Source organism: Opisthorchis viverrini (genome assembly GCF_000715545.1).
Source record: "Opisthorchis viverrini unplaced genomic scaffold opera_v5_56, whole genome shotgun sequence".
NCBI classification, from domain to species: Eukaryota; Metazoa; Platyhelminthes; class Trematoda; order Opisthorchiida; family Opisthorchiidae; genus Opisthorchis; species Opisthorchis viverrini.
In genome coordinates this window covers 566,392-591,665 of record NW_008751713.1, presented here as the reverse complement: position 1 = coordinate 591,665, position 25,274 = coordinate 566,392, and the positions used below count along the sequence as shown (strand labels likewise).

The following is a 25,274-nucleotide window of genomic DNA, read 5'->3' as shown; positions in this document are numbered from 1 at the left end:
GCTGCGCACAGCAGGTACCTTTTGAGCAGCACCAGGCTCTTTGGTTTTAAAAGTATTTCGATCGTATTGGATAATGCGCCGGCGGTCACGGTCAACCGTTGGGCGATCGGAGTGTGCTTTTTTTGGGCCGACCTTTTCTAACCCGTCCTTCCTCGGGGGAAGGCAGCATCGCTGCTTCCATAAATGTGGACATGCTGGTCGCCTGGGAGAAACACCTTACTGCCTCTGCCTTACTCTGTCTGTCGCAGAGGACAGTACAACTTTACCCCCAGACCGTCTCGTAGCACGATTACTCGTAGTACGAGGTCTCGCTGCTCCCCTTTGGCCTTCCTGGCATGGTTGCACCTTGTGGAACGAAGTTCCAGCCAGTGTAGCCCGCGGGATCATTGCAGCACTGAAGCCCGACCACCACGTCAAGGTGGCAGCTTTAGATCGGGCTGCACATGCGATACGCCAGAAGCTTATGTGGTTCTAGAGGCCGGGCCTAATGTACACACGAAAAGCTTCAGGAGCGTTCTGTCATCCAATTGCCTGAAGTGACAGGATGTGAGATTCTTTTCCATCCATGGAAGTCTGCACAGTGCTCTGTTCAGTAGTCTTTTTCCTTCGCTAGCGCACACGTTGATGTACTTGGAACAAGCCCTGTTAAGTAATTTCAGATAGTTCTGTCGTGTTGAGTCCACATCCTCCTTAGTCCGAAGACTGGCATTATACACCCTCAAACTGAGAATCCTGAACGTGTCCAATAGATTCACCTTGAAATCTGTCACGTCATTTCCTCTCACAGTGGACGTCCTCCTGTTGTGTTCATTTACCAACCTTTGTACAGACCCCGAAGAATGTTTTGGGATGTAGCGAAATATCGAGAGAAGTGCTTGTCAGTAACTGAAATGACCATTGTCACACCTTCCCCCTGGGGACCGTATTGGATAATCAACACATTCTTCGTCCCCTTACTACCAAGACCGTTTCATATTCAAACACTCGTTTAAAAGTCAGACTCTTCCGTCATCGTACTGCTGCCCTCTGTAACTCCGCCCTCCCCCACATGGTCCGATACCTGATTGACAGAGTGAGGCCACCAACTAATCTAACACTGAGTTGTTCCACGGGAATTCCTCTTTTATGTCTTCACATGTTTCTCTAGCTCCGTTGTAATTCCGTAAACTAGGAATTCACCTGCGCGGCATAAAGCCTTTCTAACCTAAAATTATATATGCTTATAAGCTTATGTGCTCTCCTCATTGTGTCGGTTCGGTATTAAGCCTTCTACGTTTAAATCTATAGGCCTGCTCATCTTATGCTACTGGAAAATGGGAAAATTAAAACTGGGGCCAGGCGGAGTTACCACTTAATTCATAACAATTCCAGGCCTATGAGAATAAAGGGAATGGCGAAAACCAGATTTCAGCTTTGCGTAAAATGTCCACAAAAGCGAGACAATTGTTAACAAACAACTAACAATGGGATGCTGAAACGGAAGAGAATGTGGGAGCAGCGTACAACAATCCAGCATAGAGAAACAAGTTTGCCCGACAGAAAATAAAAGGGAAGACAGCGATCCACAACATACTCATGCAGCCTATTCTTAACCTGATGGGTTGAAGTTACAGCACAATAGATCAGTATGTTAGCTTCCCAGAAACAATGAGGCTGTATTGGATGTTCGAAAGTCTCGGTTCATAAACTTCCCGTGGGTTGTTTTGCCTCGCTTACGGTGGTAATGCGACTATAAGAATACGAATTTCAGGCCTGGGGTAACGAAACAGCTTTATGAAATAGTATATGGATGAACTGAAAACCCATTCAACTCTGGAAGAGTGAGTGCTTTGTTGCACAACAGTAAGCAAACTGGGCTGTTCTGAGCACCCATTAAATGACTTTTAGAGCAGTCACTGACTATCCTTTGTGCGACAAGCGGACACTTTAGGAGGGCTTGTACAATTCAGCTAAAAAAAGTCCGCCTACGGACACGGTAGAATTAGGGGGATCAAGACGCGGAGAGGAACGCTGAATATATGAGAGCGTAAACGCTATTGCACCATCCGACTAAGGGCGGTGTGCTCGAAATTGACGCCGGAAGTTTAATATGCACAAAGACACGCCTCTTGACCACTGGGCGAAAAATTTCGAGAGCAGAGAAGTTCCGTGTCTGTCTCCGGACGTTCCCGCCATGGTTCGTTCGAAATCAGCAGAGGATCGTTGGATGACAGCCTAAGTTTTGATGCGTATAGGCCATGTAAACTAACCTCTCTCCAACTGTCACGGTCCTGTGTACGGCACAAAACTGACAAAACTGAACAGAAATGGAGGAAATAAACCTTGGAAACTTTACTAGTTGTAGGAAAACATTCGGGCAGTGCGTTATGAACTTCAACGAGACCCATAGTACGGGAATAAAGGATAAAGATTATACCCGCGAACTCCAAAGGCACTCACCACTGGTCAGAATAAGTAGAACTGCCAATCGACCCACCGAGTCGAAGCCTCTTTTGAAATCGAGGAAAGGAGGGATTAGTGGTCGGTGATTTGCAAGATGCTGCCCAAGCACTCGGTGCACGGTGAAAATGAGGTGATTTTCCGACCATTGGATCCTTTCTGATTAGTTGAATATCACTTAGATACCAGTAGTCACGACTGGTGCACTGCTACTCACAGTGGAGATGAGGAGTAATCACAACAAATACTAAAATACTTGAAACTTATCGGTCCGCTTCACCGATACCATCTAGCCACACGTCTAGTCTTAACATATAAATTTAACTACAGATGCCGGCACAGTGCACAAGGGAAAAGGGTAACAACATACATACTCGATATGAATATTCCAAGTTTGTTCAAAACATCTAGAAACGTGCTAGAGACAGCCCTCTGTTCTGTTCTGGAGGGTCATTAATTGTTGGAAAAGTATCTTACGTTGAATGACGCAAACTAGTTTTGTGTTCACTTTTACCATATGGCAAAACACCACACGAATAGCGCTAAGTTTAATAAGGTTTCCGCATGCAAGGGAAAACAACAGCACCTAGGTGAACGAAACTTACACTCGAGCGACGTTCGAGAATATTTCCAGCGGGCACTCATCAGTGGGTAAGATTTTAATCATACTATCCAACCGGGCACCGTACGTTCGATTGATTTCGTCCCCAATAAGCGCAAGATTATGAGCAACAACCGCTTCCATGCTGCAAAATAATAGGAAGATAATCAAACAGTGGAGAAAGGTATGTGGAGTTGATGGCAACGTAAAACGAGGCAGTGGTGAATTGCTTTGATGAAAGTATATGCCAATACAATCTGCCGTGATATCCTGAGACATATAATCAAACAATCTGAATAGGAACTGACCGAAAGAAAGCGGTGACCGTCTATTTAGAGGGGTAGTGTGTGGCATCCCACATCAAGAAAGAAGGCACCAACGCCAAGATCAAGCATGAAAGTATCGCATAGACGTAAAGTGTACTTTTAGACGTTTCCACAGACATCGCTAGCTTGTTCGTATACCCATCTGACACCATTTAAAATTTAATCCATAGTGATTCAGGTTTGTGAGCCAAACCAAAGTGCCGCCTGGGACCCCATGTGGTGAGCCAGCTGTGAGATCCAAAGGGATAGAAGTAAAAGTCGTGAACAAATTATACACACTGAGGGAGTCAAGTTCAGTTTCAAGAATTACTTTGTCCTTGTGTTTTTTGTTTTGATCTAATCTGAGGTGAATTTGTGAAAGCACATGAAACGCAAACGAATAGCGGTTTATTAAACTGTTGGTACTTGGAGAATGATACGAACAAAGCCGGACATCGATTGAGCAATGCCTTGGAACCTGTGAAATAAGAAGGTGAATGCCGTTTTGGTGTACCGTAATTCTCCTTATATAGCAACCAAAAAGATGACGAATTGAAATATCAACAGCTGGATTTTCGATTGTCAGTATGGCAGATTTCTTAACCCCTTAATTATAAAAATATCAGCTGCGGGAACTTAACGGGGTCCACACAAGTAGACACAGTTTGAACCACAGTGATCCCAAGGCACTTTAAACTGAGCGGATGGAAAAACTACTCCCAGAGTTAACATTTTAACGGACTATAATCCGACTTGCGGGACACACTAGTCAAACCCCACTGAAGTTGGACAGGAAAATTGATCTAGTACATAGGCGATGTGGATGCTGTAGTGAATACAGAAGCAGACACGGCTGACGAGGACCAGCTGAGGGCAAGGAAATATTCTGTGAGGTGGATGCCATAACAGCATTCCTGTAATCAATCAAAAGTGGTACATCAGGGGATCAGATGACCTCTGTAACGTGCTCTGAGATTCTCCCGTGAAGAGTACGAGTCGGATGGACTGAAACAACCACAAAATAAGTACAGAACCTTAGGGAATCGAAGTCGCTAAAGGAAATCGTTCAGCTGCAGCACCCTTTCGGTGCTTAACTGGTGTGCCACCCGAAGGTTGCACAAGGGCTGGGATACTGCCAGGTTGGTTAAGCCTAGACGGGGGAAATCGAGAGGTCGGGTTTGAACCACGGACCTTCCGGTCAGTAAATTCGCGCCCTAACGACTTCGGCCATCTTGTCCCCTCCCCCAATCAACGTCGCTGAATCTAAGTGGATGAGGCTACTTGCCTGCCTGGTTCTGACCGGGGGATAGAGGCGAACTCCAAACCGAACGGATCTTCTTCAACCGGGATTACACGAGAGGAAGATGTGGACGGCTCCGTGTTGTTCGAGGCTTGCGCGGACGACGATGTGGAGGCAGTGGTCCCCGAAGTGCTCGTACTGATGGATGCTCTGGCGGACGCAGCAACTTCCATCCGATAGGACTCGGTTAGAAAGTTTCCGAATATGACTTCAGATGAGGCTGCGACAACGTCCGGGCTAGTTGGAGTCAGGTTTGCATTCACCTGATATGGAAGAAAATGTCGTTACTTCATATATAGGGTGAAAACCATAGATACATACTGGCTTCTAACGAAAATACATTGCGATGAAGAAATCGCATTAAAATATTGGATTGAGGATTGCACACCCAATGAAGTGTAGGACGCAATACGTTGGAAGCCATGAACCGCCAGAACTGCGTAAATCCAGCCACCCACAAGTTGCAAAGGAAGTTCAACACAGTACAGTTAGTAGAAACAAAAGGTTAGGTAAATATAAACTAACTTGGATAAGAGCCAACAAATACGGCGCTGTAATTTGTTCTTGAGATTAAAACGCGAAAAAGCCATCGCTTCCGTAAGTTAAGTTCCTTACGATCTACGAAAAGGTTTTCAGGATGGGGCTGCGATACCGACTGCAGTGGTCCAAAACATCGATGGGATTACAGAATTTCCATTGTACTTCGACCACGCAGTTGAGTAAGAAAAACTTAGACCCACCAGATAGATACTTAAACACCGAATAAAAAGAATATCGTCCCTCCACTGGCAAACTGCATTCATTTAAAAGCCGATTTAGTCTTAGCAGGAGACTCGATTGAATCCATCTGATCTCTTGTTTACTATGTTTTTCTAATGAGCCCCAGAAAGAATGAAACCGGTCATGGATTGTCTAGGAATTTACAGTAATCGTGTGAGTGTTGTGATCCTCAGTCTGGTACCGAAACTTCTGACTGAAGAGAAGTAACCACATAAGATAAGTCCTATTTGAAAAGTCATTACATGCTTTATCACATGAACTAAATACCTTCTTTTAGCTCGAAGGCAGAATCTAAGAACCGGTATTCGAATTCGTGGCAAACTGCAAAAATTCAAAGTTTCACAATAAGGTAAACTGTCAAGAAGCCCCCCCACCAAAAAAATAAAGCATATGTAGACCACTATCCATCTCTACAAAAATACAACAAAATGCTGCTCAGGTATGCGGAAATCGTATAAGAGCTTTTTGACTGACTTAGGTAGATTTACGATTTCCTATTCAGCTGCATGTGACTCGCCAGAATATTACTGATGAAGCAGGGAGCGGACTCACGGTCAGGTATAAAAGTGACGGATAGACTTCACTGTATTACGTATGCAGATTAAACAGTTCAAATGTTCTTGTTGCACTAGAGCCTTAGAAGTAAACCGATACCGATCTTTCGAAAAACACGACGTTACGACCCGCAAAATTACACTATATGGATTGGGTAAGGGAGTATTTGGTTCGTTCACTGAGCTGGGCAATATGATGGAAAGCATTTCATTACCAACAACTACCGACCTAACGCTACGCTCTCTATTAACTGATGATGTCATCTTGACAAGCAATGAAACCTTTGCAATCAAAATGCCCAGCTCAGTGAACAAACCAACGACCATCTAGGATACATGAGCCATCAACATTGTCCTCAATAGCAATGGAGTGTTTATATTTTCTCATTAGTGAGTGAGATATTTCCTTTCTTGATCTGTATTTCGTGGTCAACAATGGTAGAGTCCAGGAAAAAGGAAACCATCCTAACAGTTCCTCAATCAAATTCAACAGAAATATGCAGTGACAGCAGCTTTATGCTAGGAATATTTTCAACTCTACCGAAGTCGTACTGCACAAGCGTTTTACTTGTTTACGAGCCAGAAACTACTTGAGGCGCGATGCCATTAGTATCGCTGGATAAATTTGCCGAAATGGATAAGTGTGATTGGACTGTTTCCAAATCAAGCTAGTGGCAACCATCCGGTTCACGAAAGTAATACGAATAAACGAAATACACTCATGTGCAAACAAAGTTGGTTTTGCAAGAGACTCATCTGAAACCCAGCTAAATCTCTCGCTTGCGATGTTCCCAGCGGGACTCGGGGACTGCGCCTACCTGATGATCCCGAAAAAGGGCGAAACCAGTGGTGGACTGCCGAAGAATTTTCAGCAACCTTATGAGTAGTGTATTACGCCTATGACACGAATAAACCCTATACATAACCCCACTGAAACGCATGAACTGAACACCAACTAAAAGGAGTTAATAATACACCCTACACTGAGATTGAGTGTCGGTAACTTGTTCGTTACCGACATAGTTCGATGTCAGCCACATTGATTTATTGTCCCACCAACCGATTAAGCTCAATAAGTCCGGTTTCGACACATTCAAGATGAAGAAATCACAACCGCCGACGTATGGTTAATTCATGAGTGTCTGCTTATTCTATCGTGGCAATGACGTTAAGGCGATTTAAAAAGGAATCCAAGCACGCCTTACTCCGTCAGTTTAATTCGTCCCGGTAAACCAAACATGCTTGCAGCCATTCGATTATAAATTGGCTGTGGGCAACAAATATTGTTTGTGTAGACCCCATGCCGAACCAGGTAAGTGCTGTCTAATGCCAGCAGTATTTATGAAGTCTGATGCTATGCAGAGGGTTACCTAAACTCCAAACAGCCCAGAATGTTCGGTCCGAGATGCTCCATCCTAAGGAGCACTCATAGGTTTTCTGGGCACGTTGGGAATCGGAAAGCAAGTTCGCACAAAGGTGGGGTTCACTCTCGAGAGAATTGATCTTACCAGTGCGTGTATTACACAAGCTTTCAAAACGAGGACAAAGCGGCCCTGTCCTCCTCAGTGAGTGATTCCGTTCAGCATCTATAGTGACAGTCAGTCCGTGTATGGATAAGAATATGGTCAAACGTTGTTGTCAGATTCATTCCAGATTGTTCAACTGACCGTTTGATGTATCCACCTTCGAATGCTTGCTGGGCCACTTCCCTAACTTAATCTCTCCTCTTCTTCTCATTCTAAGGCTTTAAATATGATTAGGTAAACTCTGCGGTCTCAAGGCAGTGAAGCATCGGAGTCAATACTGATGTTGCTGTCTCTGGTGATGATGATGATGATGATGATGATGATGATGATGTGACATATCTCGGATACGACGACGAACGAAAGACAAACGATGAACATGCAGCGTAGGATGCCTGCCCCTTGGATTCATTTAGAACCAATACACACATAATGAAGCTGAAAGCCAAAGTTAAAAGTAGGTCCACAGCAATAAAACACAATGACGAACATTTTTCCTCAGATTAAAGGTTGTGCAGTTAAAACAATGGCCAACAGTAAGAATAAAAAACTGTGTGGTCTTTCAAATAATATAAGCAGCCAGCTAACCTACAAATTAAAAGTTCAAATCTTTGGACACTGAAACGTCTGCACGATCAGGACTTGCGTGCATCATGTGGCATGCACCACAGCATTGAATGATAAACAGACCTCACTGTTGTCCCAGAAATTACCACTGCCTAAATTTATGAAAGTTTCTGTTTCGCCATTTGGATTACAGGTTACTCCATGTTTCACTAGTGTTTATAATCTGATGGTATTGTATTAAATAGTCAAATAATCCTAAATGATTGTTCAGTTGGAACAACTTTTCGGTGCTGCTAGGATACCCACACGAAGGCTGAACTACTGCCAGGATGCCGAAGTCTAGACAGGAGCAGTCGACATGCCGGATTTGTGTTCGAACCAGGACCTCCCGATCAGTAGGTTCGCGCCTTAACCACTGAGGTATCTCGGACTTAGTGTATTCTATTAAATTATATAGCATGGCACTGCATTATATCACGTTTTATTTCATTGCTGTATCCACACTTCCTCTGAAAAACTGGAAATGACCCACCATAACCCTATAAACACTGGAAGTCTAATTCTACAGCAGTGCTGGAAGTGATTTCCTGTGAACGCTGTTGTACATATTGAAAAGATAACTATCAATAACCGGCCATCTGCGTGTTATGGATGAGTAGTACCAGTTATCAGGTCACTGCCTGTGGGCTTCAGCCGTCTACTTGTAAACATATAATATGATACTTATGGGTTACCGGTTGAGCATGTCGGTAACTTTTAAAGTTTCCCATCTTGTTCACTCTCTGACCTTATTGGTCCCGAGTTACACCTGATGCAGGCTGTTCAGCTGATTGCACAGGTGGCTAAACAGAAATCACAGAAATCGACATAACCCACTGTGCGCAGGCGTCCGCCGGCACAGTTTAATTTGATATATATATATACTTTCGACGGCTGTCAAAGAGCGTTCAGCAACCATACGATTAGTATGATGAATCAAATAGTTGTGCTTCTACCTTGCTATGATTCAGTGGAATACGTAGGGTGAATGATCAGTCAACTTGAGAAAACAAAAGAGCACGTTACTGTTTAGATTACCAAAGGAATCACCACGGCAACCAGATGTCGTACCGCCTCACACTTATCCCCAGGGTTCCGTATGAGCGGCCGAAATCGATCCGGAAGCGTAACTTGGCAACCAGCGAAGACCACAACCTAGGCCGTCTCAGCTCACCCATGGAATCCAGGTTTGTCACGAGAATCGCTTTATACGAAAGCTACGATTGCTCCAGTCACGTGGCACAAACCACCCGACAAACACCTATCAGCCAAATAACCTTTTATCCTATCGACAAGTTGTAATGGATAGATTGCCGTCAATTCATAACTTGGTTTTTACCGTTTTAACACCAACCAAACATTGCGTCATCCTCGGCTGCAGACTGGATTTCAATACTGATTCCGTTAAAACAATTAAACCGGGGAAAATTACTTGGTAGACTTTCATTCCGAAGTGTTTTAACATGCACAAGAAGTTTCAGACGTATTTGTTGTGTGTGGAAGCAAAACAGCGTATCAAAAAAGTAATAACAATACGATTAACTGCAGTCAACGCCGACAGTACACCTCAGAACCTAACTTGATGAAGCATATAAGATGTGTGTGCACCATTAGAAGATTTAGCGTCCTCTCAAAATAATATCTTTGAGGGCTGACAAACTTGGTTTACAGCAGTGAATAGTGGAATCTTTCGGCCACCATTTGTCGAGTTATTGTCTCATTTCCACCTGGTTATAAGACTATCCTCGTAAGTATAGAAACCAAACAGAATAATGTGAGACGAACGCAACAACACCAGGGTATTAGACATGTGGGTGTTCAACCAGTAAATAGGTTGCTAATGTGTCGAAGTATTGGTGGCTCGGGTGCATCTATTAGTTGCTGATGAGATGGCTGTTGACCTGTTTGCTGGGGTTGGTGACTATCCTGCAAACGTTTCGCTACCAAACGCGGAGACATCATCAATGCGCCCAACTGCGCACTGGTAGCGATAGCGAAAATGATCGTGACTACACGGAGGAAATAGCCCTGATGAAGGCCACCCTCGATGGCCGAGACGATGGCCAGTTGAATTTAATATACCCACTTCAGAGCCATCACCCCACTTTCACTACAAACAAGAACCCAAACTCCTTCGGACTCACTTCAGATAAATGTGTATTGACCTGAGAATATGATTCTGAAAACGATTCGTCCGTACACTTGGTGAAACGATGGAAATACTCTGACAGCCCCGTAACAAAAGCATTAAATGAGGTAGCTTCTCAAGAATGAAGGGTTGATCTGTGACTGTAAAACTAATGTTGAGTGTAAATTTAGCCGACCTATCGTCGATCAAATATGCTCGCACAGAAATGTGCGCGTTATGCTAAAGTCAACGTAACTGACGAACGGAAATGTGAAAACATCGATTGCTGTTGTTAGCTAATGGCGACAGAAGACATGGGTATACCATGGCTGTGTATGCGTGCATGTTTCCGAATCAAGCTGATGAGATCACCGAATTTGGAACCGACTCACCCCAAGCTGCGGTTGCGTTACTGGAAAGGAAAAGTCTAAGTCAACTCATAAAAGTAAAAAGGGCAGGCAATTCGGAGAAAGACGTTTGAGGGTCCTCGAATAATGTTCACCATGCTAATACACGGTGGTTCTTACGTATAAAACGTGGAAAAACTGGAAGCGTGTAGGTGGGTTTTTTCAGGTAAGCGAGCCATTAACACTTCAACGTAGCAAGAAATACACAACACTCTTCAGAGTGCACCCCATTTCGAACAGCAATCAGCTCTTCTCTCAGTAGCATTCCGGGTATTGCAGGAAAAAACACTAGTATCAACGGCACTCTGTTTAGGCCTAATTAAACCAAACCGAACTGAAATGAAACATCATTCTATATTGTCTTCAAATCTGTGAAACGAACTAAACACACACTCGTGGTGGCCAATAGACGAGATACTTATCACCCATGCTTGAACTGATGGCGCTCGAATTTTTCGCCTACCTCCGCAATTTTATCACCAATCAAGGTGATATCATCAGTGCATCGTTGTGCACCGAAGCGCATGAGTATGTTAGGGAATGTACTTTGACTGGCTTACGTAGCTACAACTAGGAGTTTTCTCGTATTTTTTATTCCAAACGCCCTCCTGCAAGCAACACGTGAATAAACCCCTGGTCGTTTTGGAACAAAAGACAACACAAAAGACACTACAAGATTTCCAATCAAACTCCCATAATCCTGCGGGGTTACTAATTTTTTTTGAAGATGAACCGCAGTTGAGGCCGACGCAGATGTATGGGTTGGGACAGTGCTAACACACAAAGCTATTGTCCCTAGCTTTCACACAGCGAAATTGCTCGAGTAGATACTGCTCAGGTGGCCTCATTGCTTCCATAACTTCTGGGTCAAATCAGTTTGAAAAATTGCAGAACAGGCCCCACACTATCCAACTATATCAACACTGCGCGAGAAGTTCGCTCCCCAGATTAGACGGGTAATTTTGATTGGGATGGGCGAACGAACAGTCAATTCACAGTTGAATTTGCGTGAATCCGTCGCGCCCCCTCCCTCAACAGCACTGAGAGGACCGACGTTTGTCCGTCTGTGCTTGACACGGAAACGGTCCGGACTCATTTTACTGACGACAAAAAGCTTCGGATTAACCAACATGACTGTGTTCGAATGAAACAACGAAAGCAAATGGTCAGAGAAAAGGCGAAACTCGTGGAAGTGATTGGCCCGTCGCACCTTCTTAGGGGTAAAAAAAGTGTAAAAAGCAGATAAAGTGCAACAGACCCTGTGGTAGCTTTGTGTAATATAAAAGGGCCATTACAAAAATGTAACATTAACACAATGGGCAGCCATCCGATTGGTACAAAACAGACGGATATAATTCCCAAAACAATTGAATCATAGCCTGTACAGCGCAGCTGAATCGTACCAAACTTTTTAATATCTGTTTAAGATCCAACATGTGCCCTACCGATGATCGCAAGGCAGACAGCTGACCTTTCATCATGCCGAGTAAGAATCATAGAGAAAAATTAATCCTAAGAAAAAGAGGTAGAAAAGTATACACAACCGAAGTGATGTTACCTGGACTAGCGAACAAATCCAGCATTTTCCACACATCAAAACAGTGGGATGCGATGAGATAATGATGGGGTGAGATGACAGATATCGCTGCTCTGAATACCTTAGTACGATAATTTGCTACTGGCGAACAATCCCCTATGAATGGAATGAGGTTCACATACACACGACTCCAAGACGGTACTGCGTTGCTAACGACGACAACTCCAAATCTTCGCTGGAGTGTCCATCGTCCTGATAGATGTTGTGTTGTGCAACAACAAAAGACGGAGCCGTGTGACCCACATATTGACAGTAACTCTAATAATAATAATAATAATAATAATAATAATAATAATAATAATAATAATAATAATAATAATAATAATAATAATAATAATAATAATAATAATAATAATAATAATAATAATAATAATAATAATAATAATAATAATAATAATAATAATAATAATAATAATAATAATAATAATAATAATAATAATAATAATAATAATAATAATAATAATAATAATAATAATAATAATAATAATAATAATAATAATAATAATAATAATAATAATAATAATAATAATAATAATAATAATAATAATAATAATAATAATAATAATAATAATAATAATAATAATAATAATAATAATAATAATAATAATAATAATAATAATAATAATAATAATAATAATAATAATAATAATAATAATAATAATAATAATAATAATAATAATAATAATAATAATAATAATAATAATAATAATAATAATAATAATAATAATAATAATAATAATAATAATAATAATAATAATAATAATAATAATAATGGTTCAGCTGTAACATCCTTTCGGTGCCTAGCTGTCATGCTACCCGAAGGAGGCACGATGGCTAGGCTACTGTCAGGTTGCCCAAGCCTATCCGGGGGAAGTCGAGGGACAGAGGTCGGGTTCGAACCACAGACCTCCCGGTTAGTAAATTCGCGCTCTAACCACCTGAGCCACCTCACCCCCGGTCCAGTTTAGTAATAAATTGAAATACAGAAGATTGGGAAAGTTAAATGAGGATTTCCGGGTACTGAAAGTTGAATATGAAAACAGGATTGAGACTATGAGGAATCGTTCCGGGAATTCTACCAATTACGTTAAGTCGGCAATAACTGACATCATCACTGACAGCAATAAACCAGTGATGAATACTGGTACCTAATCGCCACACAACAAGTGCTTCTATAGAGAGTAAGAGGAAAGGCAGAAGGCAGGGACTGAGTACAAACGATCGAGAATAACGCAACTGCATCTTGGAATGGCAATGGTGTCAACGGACCTGAACAAGGTCCGTGACAAGGCAAAATGTCACCAGTGTTCATAGAGCCCATCCAACACGAACTTGACATACAAGGGTAAAGGAAAGTTAGATATAGGCAGTCCGATTAGGCGGTGACAGTGTGCTCGTCACACCAACAACGTACAAGTAGAACCACAAAAAGGCCACAACCAAAACCCCAAAGCACACAGTTTGACAGCAGCTAGCTTCGTTTTGTGCTGGCGCATCATTACTCGTCCCCACAAACTGTTCACCAAAAAGAGTCCGGAGTACGAACCGGCCAGTAGATATGCGTGGTCCGTGGCCCAGCTGCCTTAATTTGATCAGTATTATTTGCTGCTCTAGTGCTGCCTTCAATTGGCTCACTAACTGATGGTGTCCTGCTTTGCGAATTAACTGAAAGCCTCAGCGTATTCCCTACTGCACCATACTCCTTCGTTTCATGGGCCTTCTGTTTCCGCCACGTCTTCCTACTCCTAAATAGGCTTTGTTGAGCTGACGCCTAACAGACCGTCCAGCTGAAGTACGCGTTGTGTGAAGTACTGAAAGTGACCGCTCTGAAATTAAGCTGGCACGCACGCGCTCATCAAACGCTGAGTCTCCACCATTGCACATAGCGGTTGCTCTCTTTTCCAAATTATATTAATTACTTATAAGGAGGCCGTTCCTTGAAGTTTTACGTAGTATGTCTGACTGCTTTATGGTTCGGGAATTTTTTTTCGGTTGCCTAGTTTTCTTCCTGGGTTTATTAGGAAAATTCAGTGAAAAAATATACACCGGAGGACGTGATTTGAATTCACAATGATCCGCAGTCGAGTACTGAGGCTTGTCATCAATGATCGCTCAAAAGTAGGAGAAAGCCACGTATCACACCTGTGTCATGTGGGCCTGAACGTATAGATTTGTGAGTATCCAAAGTCAAGAAAGCTATTCATCACTAAAATTACGCTCTGAGTCAAAGCTAAACATGCTATTAAGTAATACCTCGGAAGAACGGAGACAACCTACCAATGTGTTTGAGACCCCCCAGTGATAAGGAACTCTTCGTCGTGAGTGACTATGTCTTGATAATAGAGGACTTTACACAGAATCAAAAACTAAGTTCGCTTGGTGTATCAGCGGAAACTACAAACGAAGCACAGTGGTTGAAGAATCAACTGAAGTTCGCAGTGTTTGGTGAGCGACAGCGCCGTAACTTAATCCCTTGTATTAAAGTCGCCGAAACGTCTATCGATAAGGTATCGAAATTGACTGCAATAACACCCTGTCGGCCAGTTTGCTTGCACATTTGAAAATTGCAGGCGGAGAATGAAATGCTCCTGGGCAGTTCGCTCAGGGAACAAGAAAGTATCATTTATTTAGGTACTCCTTTCCGAACGCTTTATTTGTGACCTCATTTGCTCCTAGTTCGCATCCCAATCTGGTCGTTCTCACTCTGTGAATGCTGTCCAACACATTTTCACCATAAACTCTTATACACCCAATGCCTCCTGTCTATGATCTGAAGGTGGGTGGAATGTGGTTAACAACAGCCGGAAAAAGAGACTTGGTGACAGCGTTGCAAAAAGCAGTAACTTACCCTCACACGAATGTTGATCACCGGAGGAAGCGTTGTGGGGGAAGTTTGGTGTGCTGAATGTGGTACATTTGTAGAATCCCTACGAAGGCCGTCTCTGGCAGACTGATCACTCATGAGTTGATGGTCACTAGTCCGCGTCCTATCGATTTTATCTCGCCCATCTCCATCACCATATTCGATTTGGCGAAGAATATCAACCGGTGCACCGCCGGTCGCCGCAACGACTTGCGCAGGAGAACATCGGTCTAAATTTGGTAACATATTTGGCGCTTTCAAGTGGGGTGGTAGAGAGATTGCATAGTCCAATAACGAATCACCAGGAACAGAACATGTGGAACTCCGTAACTGATTGTTTTCAGACTTTGGTGCTTCATGTAGAGAGGAATTGGTGAATTCTCCGCTCGAAAGCGGTACAGCTGACACTAGGGGCTCCGGAGACAGCTTCTGGTTCTCTCGGTTTTCAACAGTCGCGGATACCCGTTTGAATGCTGAGTCAACTGATCCTAATAAAGGAAAGCTAATTGTATCATTGGGTGACACAGAGGATAGTTCATGGATGGCCGTATTTTTCATAGTGCTCGGAGAAATGAACACATTCGTTGTTGGTTGCCCAATCACGTGAGGTACCTCATGATGTTCAGTTGAAGAAGGCAGTGACAACGATCGCCGAGTGTCATCACTGCATAAGTGATTGACCATGTAGGGGCTGTTTGCAATGTATTCCGTACAGCTTTGGAAAGGCGCATCCTCTGTAGCTGTGCAGTTCAAAGAAAATTCGGACGGTAAGTCTCCTCTGCTTGAGCTCAAAGAATCATCATGCACTTTAGAGGCAACGGATTTGTAAGTAAGAGGCATATTAACTTCCAAAAAGTTCTCAGTTGGCGCTTCAGCTGGAAATTCAATATTCTGATTTGATGAGTGTGAAAGCGGTGTTTGATCGTGTGACACTGGGTCCTCATATTTCAACGATGAATCCACTGTTCCAACCGAAGGGAAAACAAAGGACCGCGAAATCGATTGTGTGGAAGGCTGATAGAAAATAAGATGATCACCAGTTCCGTTTGCAATTGAGTACGGGACGGTTTCTGGATGATTTGTGTCTTGATGTTCGACATAAGCACATTGATCGTGATCCACTTCATAATGACTAGCTGGGGCCTCCCATCCGGTGGGAGTGCACGCTGATTCGTTAGCTCGTTCTATGAAGGCCTGTTGACTGGAGGCAGAAGCACATCCTAAGTTCTCATGTACGAGACGATCCATTTGGGTTTCTAGCAGTGAATCGCCTGCGACTGATGATGACTGATGTGAACTGACGTGGAAAAAGGGAGACATTCCACGCATTTCCTTGTAAGGAGAGGAAGACGCTGTGCTTCTCTGCCCACTGGGCATAAGAGTGACGGCAGCCATCTGTGGTGGGGATGCATGCCGGATAAAATTCTCTGGCGTAAATTCGAAGGAGGTAGTCCTACGACTATTCTTTGGTTTCTTTTCAGAAGTTGACGGTACCTTTCTTGGTGATGTCTGCTGGTCTTCTCCGCAGTCGGAAGCTGAATCTGATGCCCCATTGGATTCATCCTGTAAAACAGAGAGACGGTAGGAAAAACACTAGAATGCCACTGAAGTAGAAACCATCAAACAGCCATATTCTAAAAAGCACAATTCAATGAAGACAAATGGTTGGAAGGATTTACTACTAAAGTATTTATTTCATCTAAAAGCGACTATCTTGTGAGACGTCATGAGTTGACTGTCCAATTCTTCACAGCATGTCATATTCTGGTTTGAGAGCGACGCCTGATTGTGCATTGCCTAGAAGTACCATCGATTGAAAGCAAGCGGGAATCTCATTAGTATTAGACCGTCCGAGTGAAATGGTTGAGCTGCTGTCTCGTTGCTGAAATTCCTTGAGATAAACGACAGACTACGACAATCGCTTACTAGTGCTGAACCACTTCATGACTTTCCTTGTGGCTTAGAATAGCAACCGAAAAACCGACCAAACCCTGGACTGACTTCAACTACGAAGGTTTTGTCAGACCCCTCACCAATAAGATAAACACTACATGCAGTGATGCGGAGTTTGAAGGCTTCTCCAAACATACTGTGGTATTTATACCCTCAACATGATAACAACAGCAGATCTAAATCCAAACTGGTTCATACCAGCATCCGACCAATACATCAAAAGTGTACCCTGAAGAATTATGCGAACAGATTGGTCAGTAGTGAAAAGAATGAAAATGTCGTGAAACTTAGGACAGAGAGGAGCAGGCCAAAATTAACAAAAAGTCCACTACATCCGAAGTTCAAATAATCACGCAACCCGAAAATGCATCGTTGGTGGAGAAAACAGATTATTTACGAGTCGAATGTTTTTTTACTGTCTTCAACTTATCGAAACCCATAGGACTTCTAACCAACAGGCTATCGCGGGCCTTATTTTAGCTATGAATGACTCGCTCTACCACCACTTCGTTAGAGGATAGGTGGACCTTTTTGAACGTGTCGGAACATTAATAGCGAAACACGACTAGCGTACGAACCCTAAGAAGTTTTACCTAATTTAGAGTATACCGATAACTCAAGCCTTAGCAAAGAGACCTTGTTCAGACTTTTATTCCGTGACCCATCCCACCTCTACAAGGTCCACTTTCATTACGCACTAAGGAAGCAAGGTTTATTCACAAGAAAAATCTTTGGGCAAATTGATAGTCACCATGATAGCTAACTCTGGTCGGTATTTCCGCGAGAAACTGGGCAGGTTCCCCATACAAAAACAACTGGAATTTCTTACTGTTTTTCCTACAGACGAACATGAAGGACATTTTTTTCCTTTTCCAACACGCCATTAAAGGAAATATCGACTGGCCAGAACAGGATGAAATAAGCATCATTCTCGGAGGCTTCGATCAGAAAAAACCCGAATGGTTTAATTTTCTATCGAGTGAGCTGCATGCCCACTCAGCCTAACCTGTATCATTTTCTATCCAGCGCGAGACAAGCGCCGAGTGACTCTTACCTTAGTCCGTAAAATAAGAGAGATCTGTACACTAGACGCCCTTGGATGAAGCAAATTCCCCAAAAAGCATGTGTTAACTTGGTTCGATCGGAAAACACCTAAGAGGCGGGAGCCACGGGTTTCAGCCCGCAGAAAGCCGGCTTTTCCGTAACTTCATACACCAGTGACAATGCTTCGACTTGCTGGATGAGGACGAATAACGTTGCATATATGCCCCGCCTAACAAACCAAGTAGCAGCCTTTACTTCATCTACTCAAACTAAATTCGGCAAACGCATTTTGCTGAGCAAGGTCTAGTTGCAAAGCATCCATCGTAACACAACTAACTGTCAAGCTAAGCTCTATTAGTAAAGGATACGGAAATGAAAATACGCGTATTCAATCGACCCCACAAGGTCTCGGCGATGATACTGTTAATGTTGGAAACAAATGCAATACGTTAGTGAACTGGTCACGTTTCCTTTATGTGGGCGACCAGCTAGCCCCATCCCTTCTGTTCATCCTTCGGTCTTAGTTCCTCAGTTTTACACTCAGTACAGGGCGTTTGGTTGGATGCACATGGAGCAGAATCTCTAGATGTCCATACCCCCCAAAAAACAGAAAAGTACGCACTAGAGAGAAATCTTTAGTTCATCTTACTTTGATGTGGAGACCTTTTAAGACTGATTGAGGGGCCTTTGGAGTACCGTATCGATAAATCTTATCATGCCGCAACAAGCTTTTGTGAATTGCAGTAATCTCAACTTCGAAAAGCTGAGCATACTCGATGGGGTAATTTCTAGATATTGTGGTATCCAGTACTTGTTATCACACAAGCTCTTCTCACCAACTTAACTGTGCTAAAATCCATAGATGCTGAAAAACGGAGGCAAACGGTCAAACTATTTATATTTACCATACCAGAGAACAAGAATACCGGAAAAACCTCATCAACAAAGAGTACTGTGACACACAGTAAGTGAAGCAGTCAAATCTACGACGCCTATGCAATCAACCGTTACAGTTTATTATTACCAAGCCGGTTGCTCAGTTGTGACTTCTTTTTTATAACCTCTAAATGCAGATCAACCCTGGATGCAATATTAATTGGCCACGTGACACAGACTAGTCAAAGGTATTTTGCACCCCGCGTGGCACAGAAATCCCAGGCAAACCGACGGGTATGCGTCCAATATCATTATTGGAGAGACCATGTGGCGAAATAGAAAGATGGCTTAGGATCATCGCATCATGAAGTTTTGTACTCCTCAGCTTGCAACACCGAAAACAGTACCTCATGGACTTTCTGCAGAGCACTTCTTTCAGGGTAAGCGCGACTACCTGTGGCTTTTAGGAGGACAAACCACGCTCGAAAAATCTAGGAAATGTAGTATTCATTATTGCTGTAGCAAAGGTGTCGCCATATGCCACGAGTGTACAAATTGTGGATGACCATTCCACGCAGAACTTTTTGGGCAGATCACAAAATCAACCACACAAGAGTAATTGTGAAACAGCTATATGTTCTGCTTTGGCACTCTGAGGGCATTCCATGAAGGCTGCACAATACTACAACGTTGAGGAAAACAAGTAAACCTGGGATGCGAGTTTTCAAAAGGACGCTTTCTCTAAAGAGTGGTTCTCTAAGCAGGCCTTGAAAGAACAAAACATTATAATGGCGTTTCCAATGTCATAGCGAGCGGTACTAGCAATTATTGACTTCGTGACCTCGGTATTTTGAGTTAGGCGCTCATTTACATTCTGATACTCAGAGCTGATATATACGTGTCAATGCGAATTTTCCAAAATCCGCCGTAACCGGACCGTTGCATTGACTTCGGGAACTATGAAGACGACGATTACACAGGTGTGTGCGATTCAATAGCGTGTATTCGTGCTTGTACAGTGAAAACGCTGGCAAATTTTGACACCAGGGAAGTGCTGGCTCACTAAAACACACAGCACTACAACTCACGCAAACATCCTTGTTTGAGATTTGGTCAGCATTGAACTACTCGCCCTCTTTGAAAAAAATTGAGAAAAATTACTGATTACTGTTGATAGACAAGAATGAGGACATGAATTCAGCTCCTCGCCCACAATACGTATCATCCGCCCAAAATAGCTGTGACAGGGACTCAAACAATAAAAATCCTCGTACTCTTTCAGAAAACACATCTGTTGTTTTGTCGACAGTTGTGTCTACGAACGGCATTGATTGTTGAAAAGACCAGGAACAGAGCGGAATTATCCATTTCTTGGAGGGACACGATGTCTTTGCTGAAAAAAACTTATGATAATCAGTATGACATGTGGTGATTGTGAGTTTGTTATTCCATAGATATCCAGTAACGTACACGTAATGGAGCTTACGTTTGGTGAATGAAGACCAACACTATGTAAGGGAAAGCCGGAAGAAAGATTCTATCACAACAGCAACAACAACACCAAGTTCATAGAAACGCAGGACGGATCACATTAAACTCACCAACACAACTGAGTTGTCACCGGCACTTGACTGAGACATTGGGTTGACAGAAATACCGGTCCAAGTATATCAATGATCCTGAAATAGAGTAGGTGACCTTGATTAGGACAGTCGAGCTTTGAACTTTTTGTTTCAACACACTTACAATACTTTCGTACCGGTGAGCTGTGATTAGAACGGTGGACCACACCCATGGCCATTACAAATTTTGCAAACACTGCGAAGGACCGAGCTCTGTCTCGATCCACGGTAGCATGGAAGTCGTGCCTCGATAACCGAGTGGTATGGTTAAATCGAACCAATGTACAGGTCAACGAACAGCAAAGTGACACATTATTCATACCGATCCGGTGACTTAATGGCCTCGGTAATATTCGGACGAGTGTAAAAATGGTGTATCTTGCGAAAGGGCCCAGGTAACTGAGGCAGCGAAGTGCAGGAGATGGAGAACAATCGCATTCCATTACATGGCCTTCTCCGGGAAGCTCTCAATTTTTAGAATATACGGACGATAGACAGACGTCCAGAGAAGTAGCTCAATGGTCCAACCTTGCAGTGAGACATGATTATGTCTCTGTACGGTACGGTCACCAAAACGTGAACCGTATGCAAGTGTATGTTGGTGAAATCGCCACAGCATTTTCCCGTCAATATGGTGACATGAGGAAGAGATGTGGTTTAGACCCGTAAAAGCGTAAGGATTAAGAAGGAAACCGTTTATTAAAGCTCATGAAAGCATGCTGGATATCACAGCGCCAATGGCTATAGGACCCCATCATATATGGCAAGATGGCTCAGTGGTTAGAGCGCGAATTTATTGATTGAAAGGTCCGTGGTTCGAACCCGAACTCTACTTCCCGCCTTTTCCTGTCTAAGCTCGGGCAACCTGGCAGTATCCAAGCCCTCGTGCTTTCATCTAGTGGCATGGCAATTAGGCACCGAGTGCTACAGCTGAACGATTCATATATGTCACGGCTGGCCATAAATGTGCCGCAAATCTGGTAACACAACTAATAAACGACTTTGATCAACATGACCCGTTGTTGTTAGTCAATCAAGTTATCTGGTAAAAACAATGTAACGATGGGGCGCTGGTTACAGCTGCTACAATTCCGTTCACCGGATAACGGCAGGGCAGAGGAGATGGAACAAATTACTGGACGCGATGGCACTATCAGTTAATTGTAACTTGGGAAGCTACGCATTGAAAGCAACAACTCTGATGCACGAGAGCCACTGACTGCGTGAATCGGCCACGTCTGTCGGTACCATTAACCACTGGTCAGCTGAAGCCGGGTGTCCTCAACCAGAAAGGCGGTGGTTGTCGACCCAACTGAGTTTACCAGTTAATGTGTTCATGTTTCGTTGCCAAGTCTACCACTCAGTCGCTTCCACTTAGCATAAGGCTGGGTAAAAAGAGCTCCAGGGGCGTCCGGAATACATATCCTAACCGGTGTAACCTGTGACGCGAAATTCATTTATTGTGGGAGAGATCCTCCTTCCTCAGCATACCTCAGAATTACTAATCCGATTTTTCCACAAAATTTTATCATTGATTTGGAGAAACGCACAGTCAAACAATGACAGTTTCACATGTGCTTGGCACGTAGAGAATGTGTTTCTGATCCACAAGGCAATATTGCTCGCACGTCGGCAGTATATATTCCAGCGTTGATAGATAAACTGACGTTACAGCGGGGCCATAGGTGTCGGAGGTTGGAAAAAGCTGTCTTGTCCTTCCCGATTCGAGAAGTCGTCCACTCTCTCGAGTTCACCAGAGCTAATGCAACTATCCAGATAAAAAAATTTGACCACAATATCGATTGGCTTGTCTGCAAACATGAGGTCTGGTTTGATCCAACCCAGTCTTGTAGCAGCACTTCACATTTTTCGGGTGTGAACTGCATGCCAAACCGTGGGGCAGACTATTTAAAATCGTCTGCATCCGGGAATGGTCTGAACCAAGGAAAGCAATATAGTCCGCATACTCAATGTCTGTGACCGGGGACATTTCGACCCCAGATGTTTCAGAATGAAGCAGAATAATTTCAAGCAGCACATTAATAACAAGGCTGAAGAGGAAATATGAGGGGGCAGCCTTGTCTTACACCACTGTATGTGGTGAACTCAGGCGAACGCTTGCGTCCCACAGGAGTTCGCATAGTGTCCTCATAAGGGATATAAATTTGGAAGGGACGTCTTTGATCGCCGGACACCGCTAAAGATCCTGACGATCGATAGAATCAAAATCAGGTTTCAGATCGAGAAAAACTACCAACGTTGGACGCTTGAAGGAATGGCTCTATTCAAGAACTCGTCCGGAGGTAAAGAAATGGACGATAGACGGCCAGGGCAAAACCCAGCTTGCTTCTCAAAAATCCATCTTTCTCGATAGTTGATCGACCTACGCAAAATAATGTGAGAGCACCTTGGATACAACGGATACCAGACTGATGCCATGGGGCTTTTCGCATGACGCTCTTGCGCACTTTGTGACGACTGAGATGACATTCGAGGACATTCATTCCACTGATATCCAGTTTTCGTCCCAAATCTTCTTGAATATGGTTGTCAGGCTGCTCAATAGGACTTCGCCGTCCACATGACTTTGCGTCTCCAATAACTTTCCAGCCAGATCAGCTCGATACTCTTGAGCTACTGAAACTCGTCGAAGTTGATTAATGGAACTGATCCGCTTTGGCACGCATACTGCGACCAGGAATTGGCACGATAACCGGATTCGCACAATGACGTGATCAGACTACAGTTACGTACCAAGAAGGAGCGACGATCTTTAATTGGGGCTCTCCATCAGTAACCGATAGTCCATGAATGTCTTGCAGTTGGCATGTTCCAAGTAACGCGATATGAGCGTTTGCCCTGGGAGTTCGTACTGACCAGAAGCAGATGATCAGCACTCTCTCCCACTTTTCGTAAACTGCGCATCACCTCCAAATTTGCCACCCATTTGTGCTTTTTCCGGGCCTGGTCGTCCAACTTGTGTGCTCATACCATCCGCCGAAAATACTATATTTGTACTTCTTGCTGACCGAAGGAGTCACGATAGATCTCGACAGAACCGTCCTTGTCAGTCTCAAAATAGCAGTTTGTCGGGCCTTATGCTCATACGACAAATAAACACTGCGCACCGCATAGACCTGCATCGATCCTACGGCAGTGAAGCATCGGTGTTGAACACTGATGTCATGCTGTCGATGATGATGATGATCTTAATTGACCCAACAGCCCAGCACGGAGACGACTGTTCACTCCAGTCCAGTCTATCAGCCTTGAAGATGAATCCGACTCCAACACCGTAGATACCATGAGCCATTACGCCAGGATCACCAGATACCAGAGGTGTGAACGTGGAACATTTGAGCTCGCCCTCAGCGGAATGAAGTGTACCTTATTCACCAGTATCATCGGCTGTAAAAACCGCGTATTGCTGTACAGTGGTCATAGCTGTCTCCGTTTCGTTCACCGATGGTTTGTGGAGATGAGGCATGTAGCTGTGCATTGGAGGAAGTAGCTGATATAATTGACGTGTAAACACGGGGTTGTCAGTGGACTTTTCATTGGGTTGACTGGGAGGGTAGTTGTGCATTGAAGGCAATGGCTTGGATGTACGAGCGCCATTGAGGGCACGACCGGGTTATGTATGACAATGGTTTTGACCATTGACGTGTCCCGTCTCGTGATCCACACCCAGCGAGACGGCAATGACCAGAGCAGCTGAGCTTTCTGGTAATGCCCTTCATACTTCGCTGTCAAGTCATTATTCGACTCCCCTGACTCGCTTCCACCCTTCCATGGCTGTGCGAAAAGAGCCTTTTGAGGAAGTCGGTCGACTGGCATACTAAGCACGTGATCAAGACAGCGCAACCTATGGAGTGTGATCAGTTCACTTACTGTGGGCGAGTTATTTCTTCCAAAAGTCATTCGACGTACTTCAGCATTAATGATCCGGAGGCGGGATGGCTCAAGTGATTAGAGCGCGAATTCAGTGACCGGAAGGTCCGTGATTCGAACCCGACCTCTGCCTCTCGACTTGTCCTGTCTACGCTTGGGCAACCTGACAGTATCCAAGCCCTTGTGCTCTTTTTGGGTGGCATAGCAGCTAGGCACCGAAAGGGTGGTGCAGCTGAATGATATTACTGATTCGGTGCTACTACCAGGCTGAGGCAATGCTCCGAAGACATCGATCGTCAAACACTGAAAGTCTTTTGACACCCTCAGCGCGCAGCGACCAGGTTTCTGGTCCACATAGTAATATGGAGGGCACCAGAGCATCGAAATCTCGACGCTTAGCGGATAAGTTGTCACGCCCAAATAAGTTGTAGCACCCTCTCTGTGCCTAACTGTCATGCCACCAGAAGGAAACACGACGGCTTGGATACAGCCAGGTTGGCCAAGTCTAACCAGGGGGAGTCAAGAGGCAGAAGTCGGATTCGAACCACGGACATTCCGGTCAGTAAATTCGCAATCTAAAAAAAGCGTTCAGCTGTAGCACCCTCCCGGTGCCTGGCTGCCATGCCACCCGAAGGAAGCACGAGGGCTGGGATACTGCCAGGTTGCCCAAGCCTAGACAGGGAAGTCGAGTGGCGGAGGTCGGATTCGAACCACGAACCTTCCGGTAAATTAATTCGCGCTCTAACCACTTGGGCCATCCGCCCTCTAACCACTGAGCCATCACG

At 43.9% G+C, this 25,274-nt stretch overlaps 2 protein-coding genes across 2 annotated transcripts in view; one reads left to right on the top strand and one right to left on the bottom strand.

Annotated features, from left to right (window-relative positions):
* The window catches only part of T265_13334 (hypothetical protein), a gene marked incomplete at both ends in the record, with an annotated part of 31,684 nt that extends 11,059 nt beyond the window's left edge, over positions 1–20,625 (bottom strand). Inside the window, 4 exons of the mRNA XM_009168408.1 lie at positions 3,045–3,185; positions 4,646–4,908; positions 15,089–16,666; positions 20,578–20,625. Of these exons, the coding sequence (XP_009166672.1) occupies positions 3,045–3,185; positions 4,646–4,908; positions 15,089–16,666; positions 20,578–20,616 (2,021 nt within the window). The remainder of the gene's footprint in view (positions 1–3,044; positions 3,186–4,645; positions 4,909–15,088; positions 16,667–20,577) is intronic.
* Positions 5,037–13,208, top strand: T265_03795 (hypothetical protein; the record flags this gene model as incomplete). Its single annotated transcript, XM_009168366.1, has 2 exons — positions 5,037–5,154; positions 13,021–13,208. 2 exons carry the CDS (start codon positions 5,037–5,039, stop codon positions 13,206–13,208), a joined length of 306 nt encoding a protein of 101 aa, XP_009166630.1.
* Positions 20,626–25,274: the final 4,649 nt, after the last annotated feature.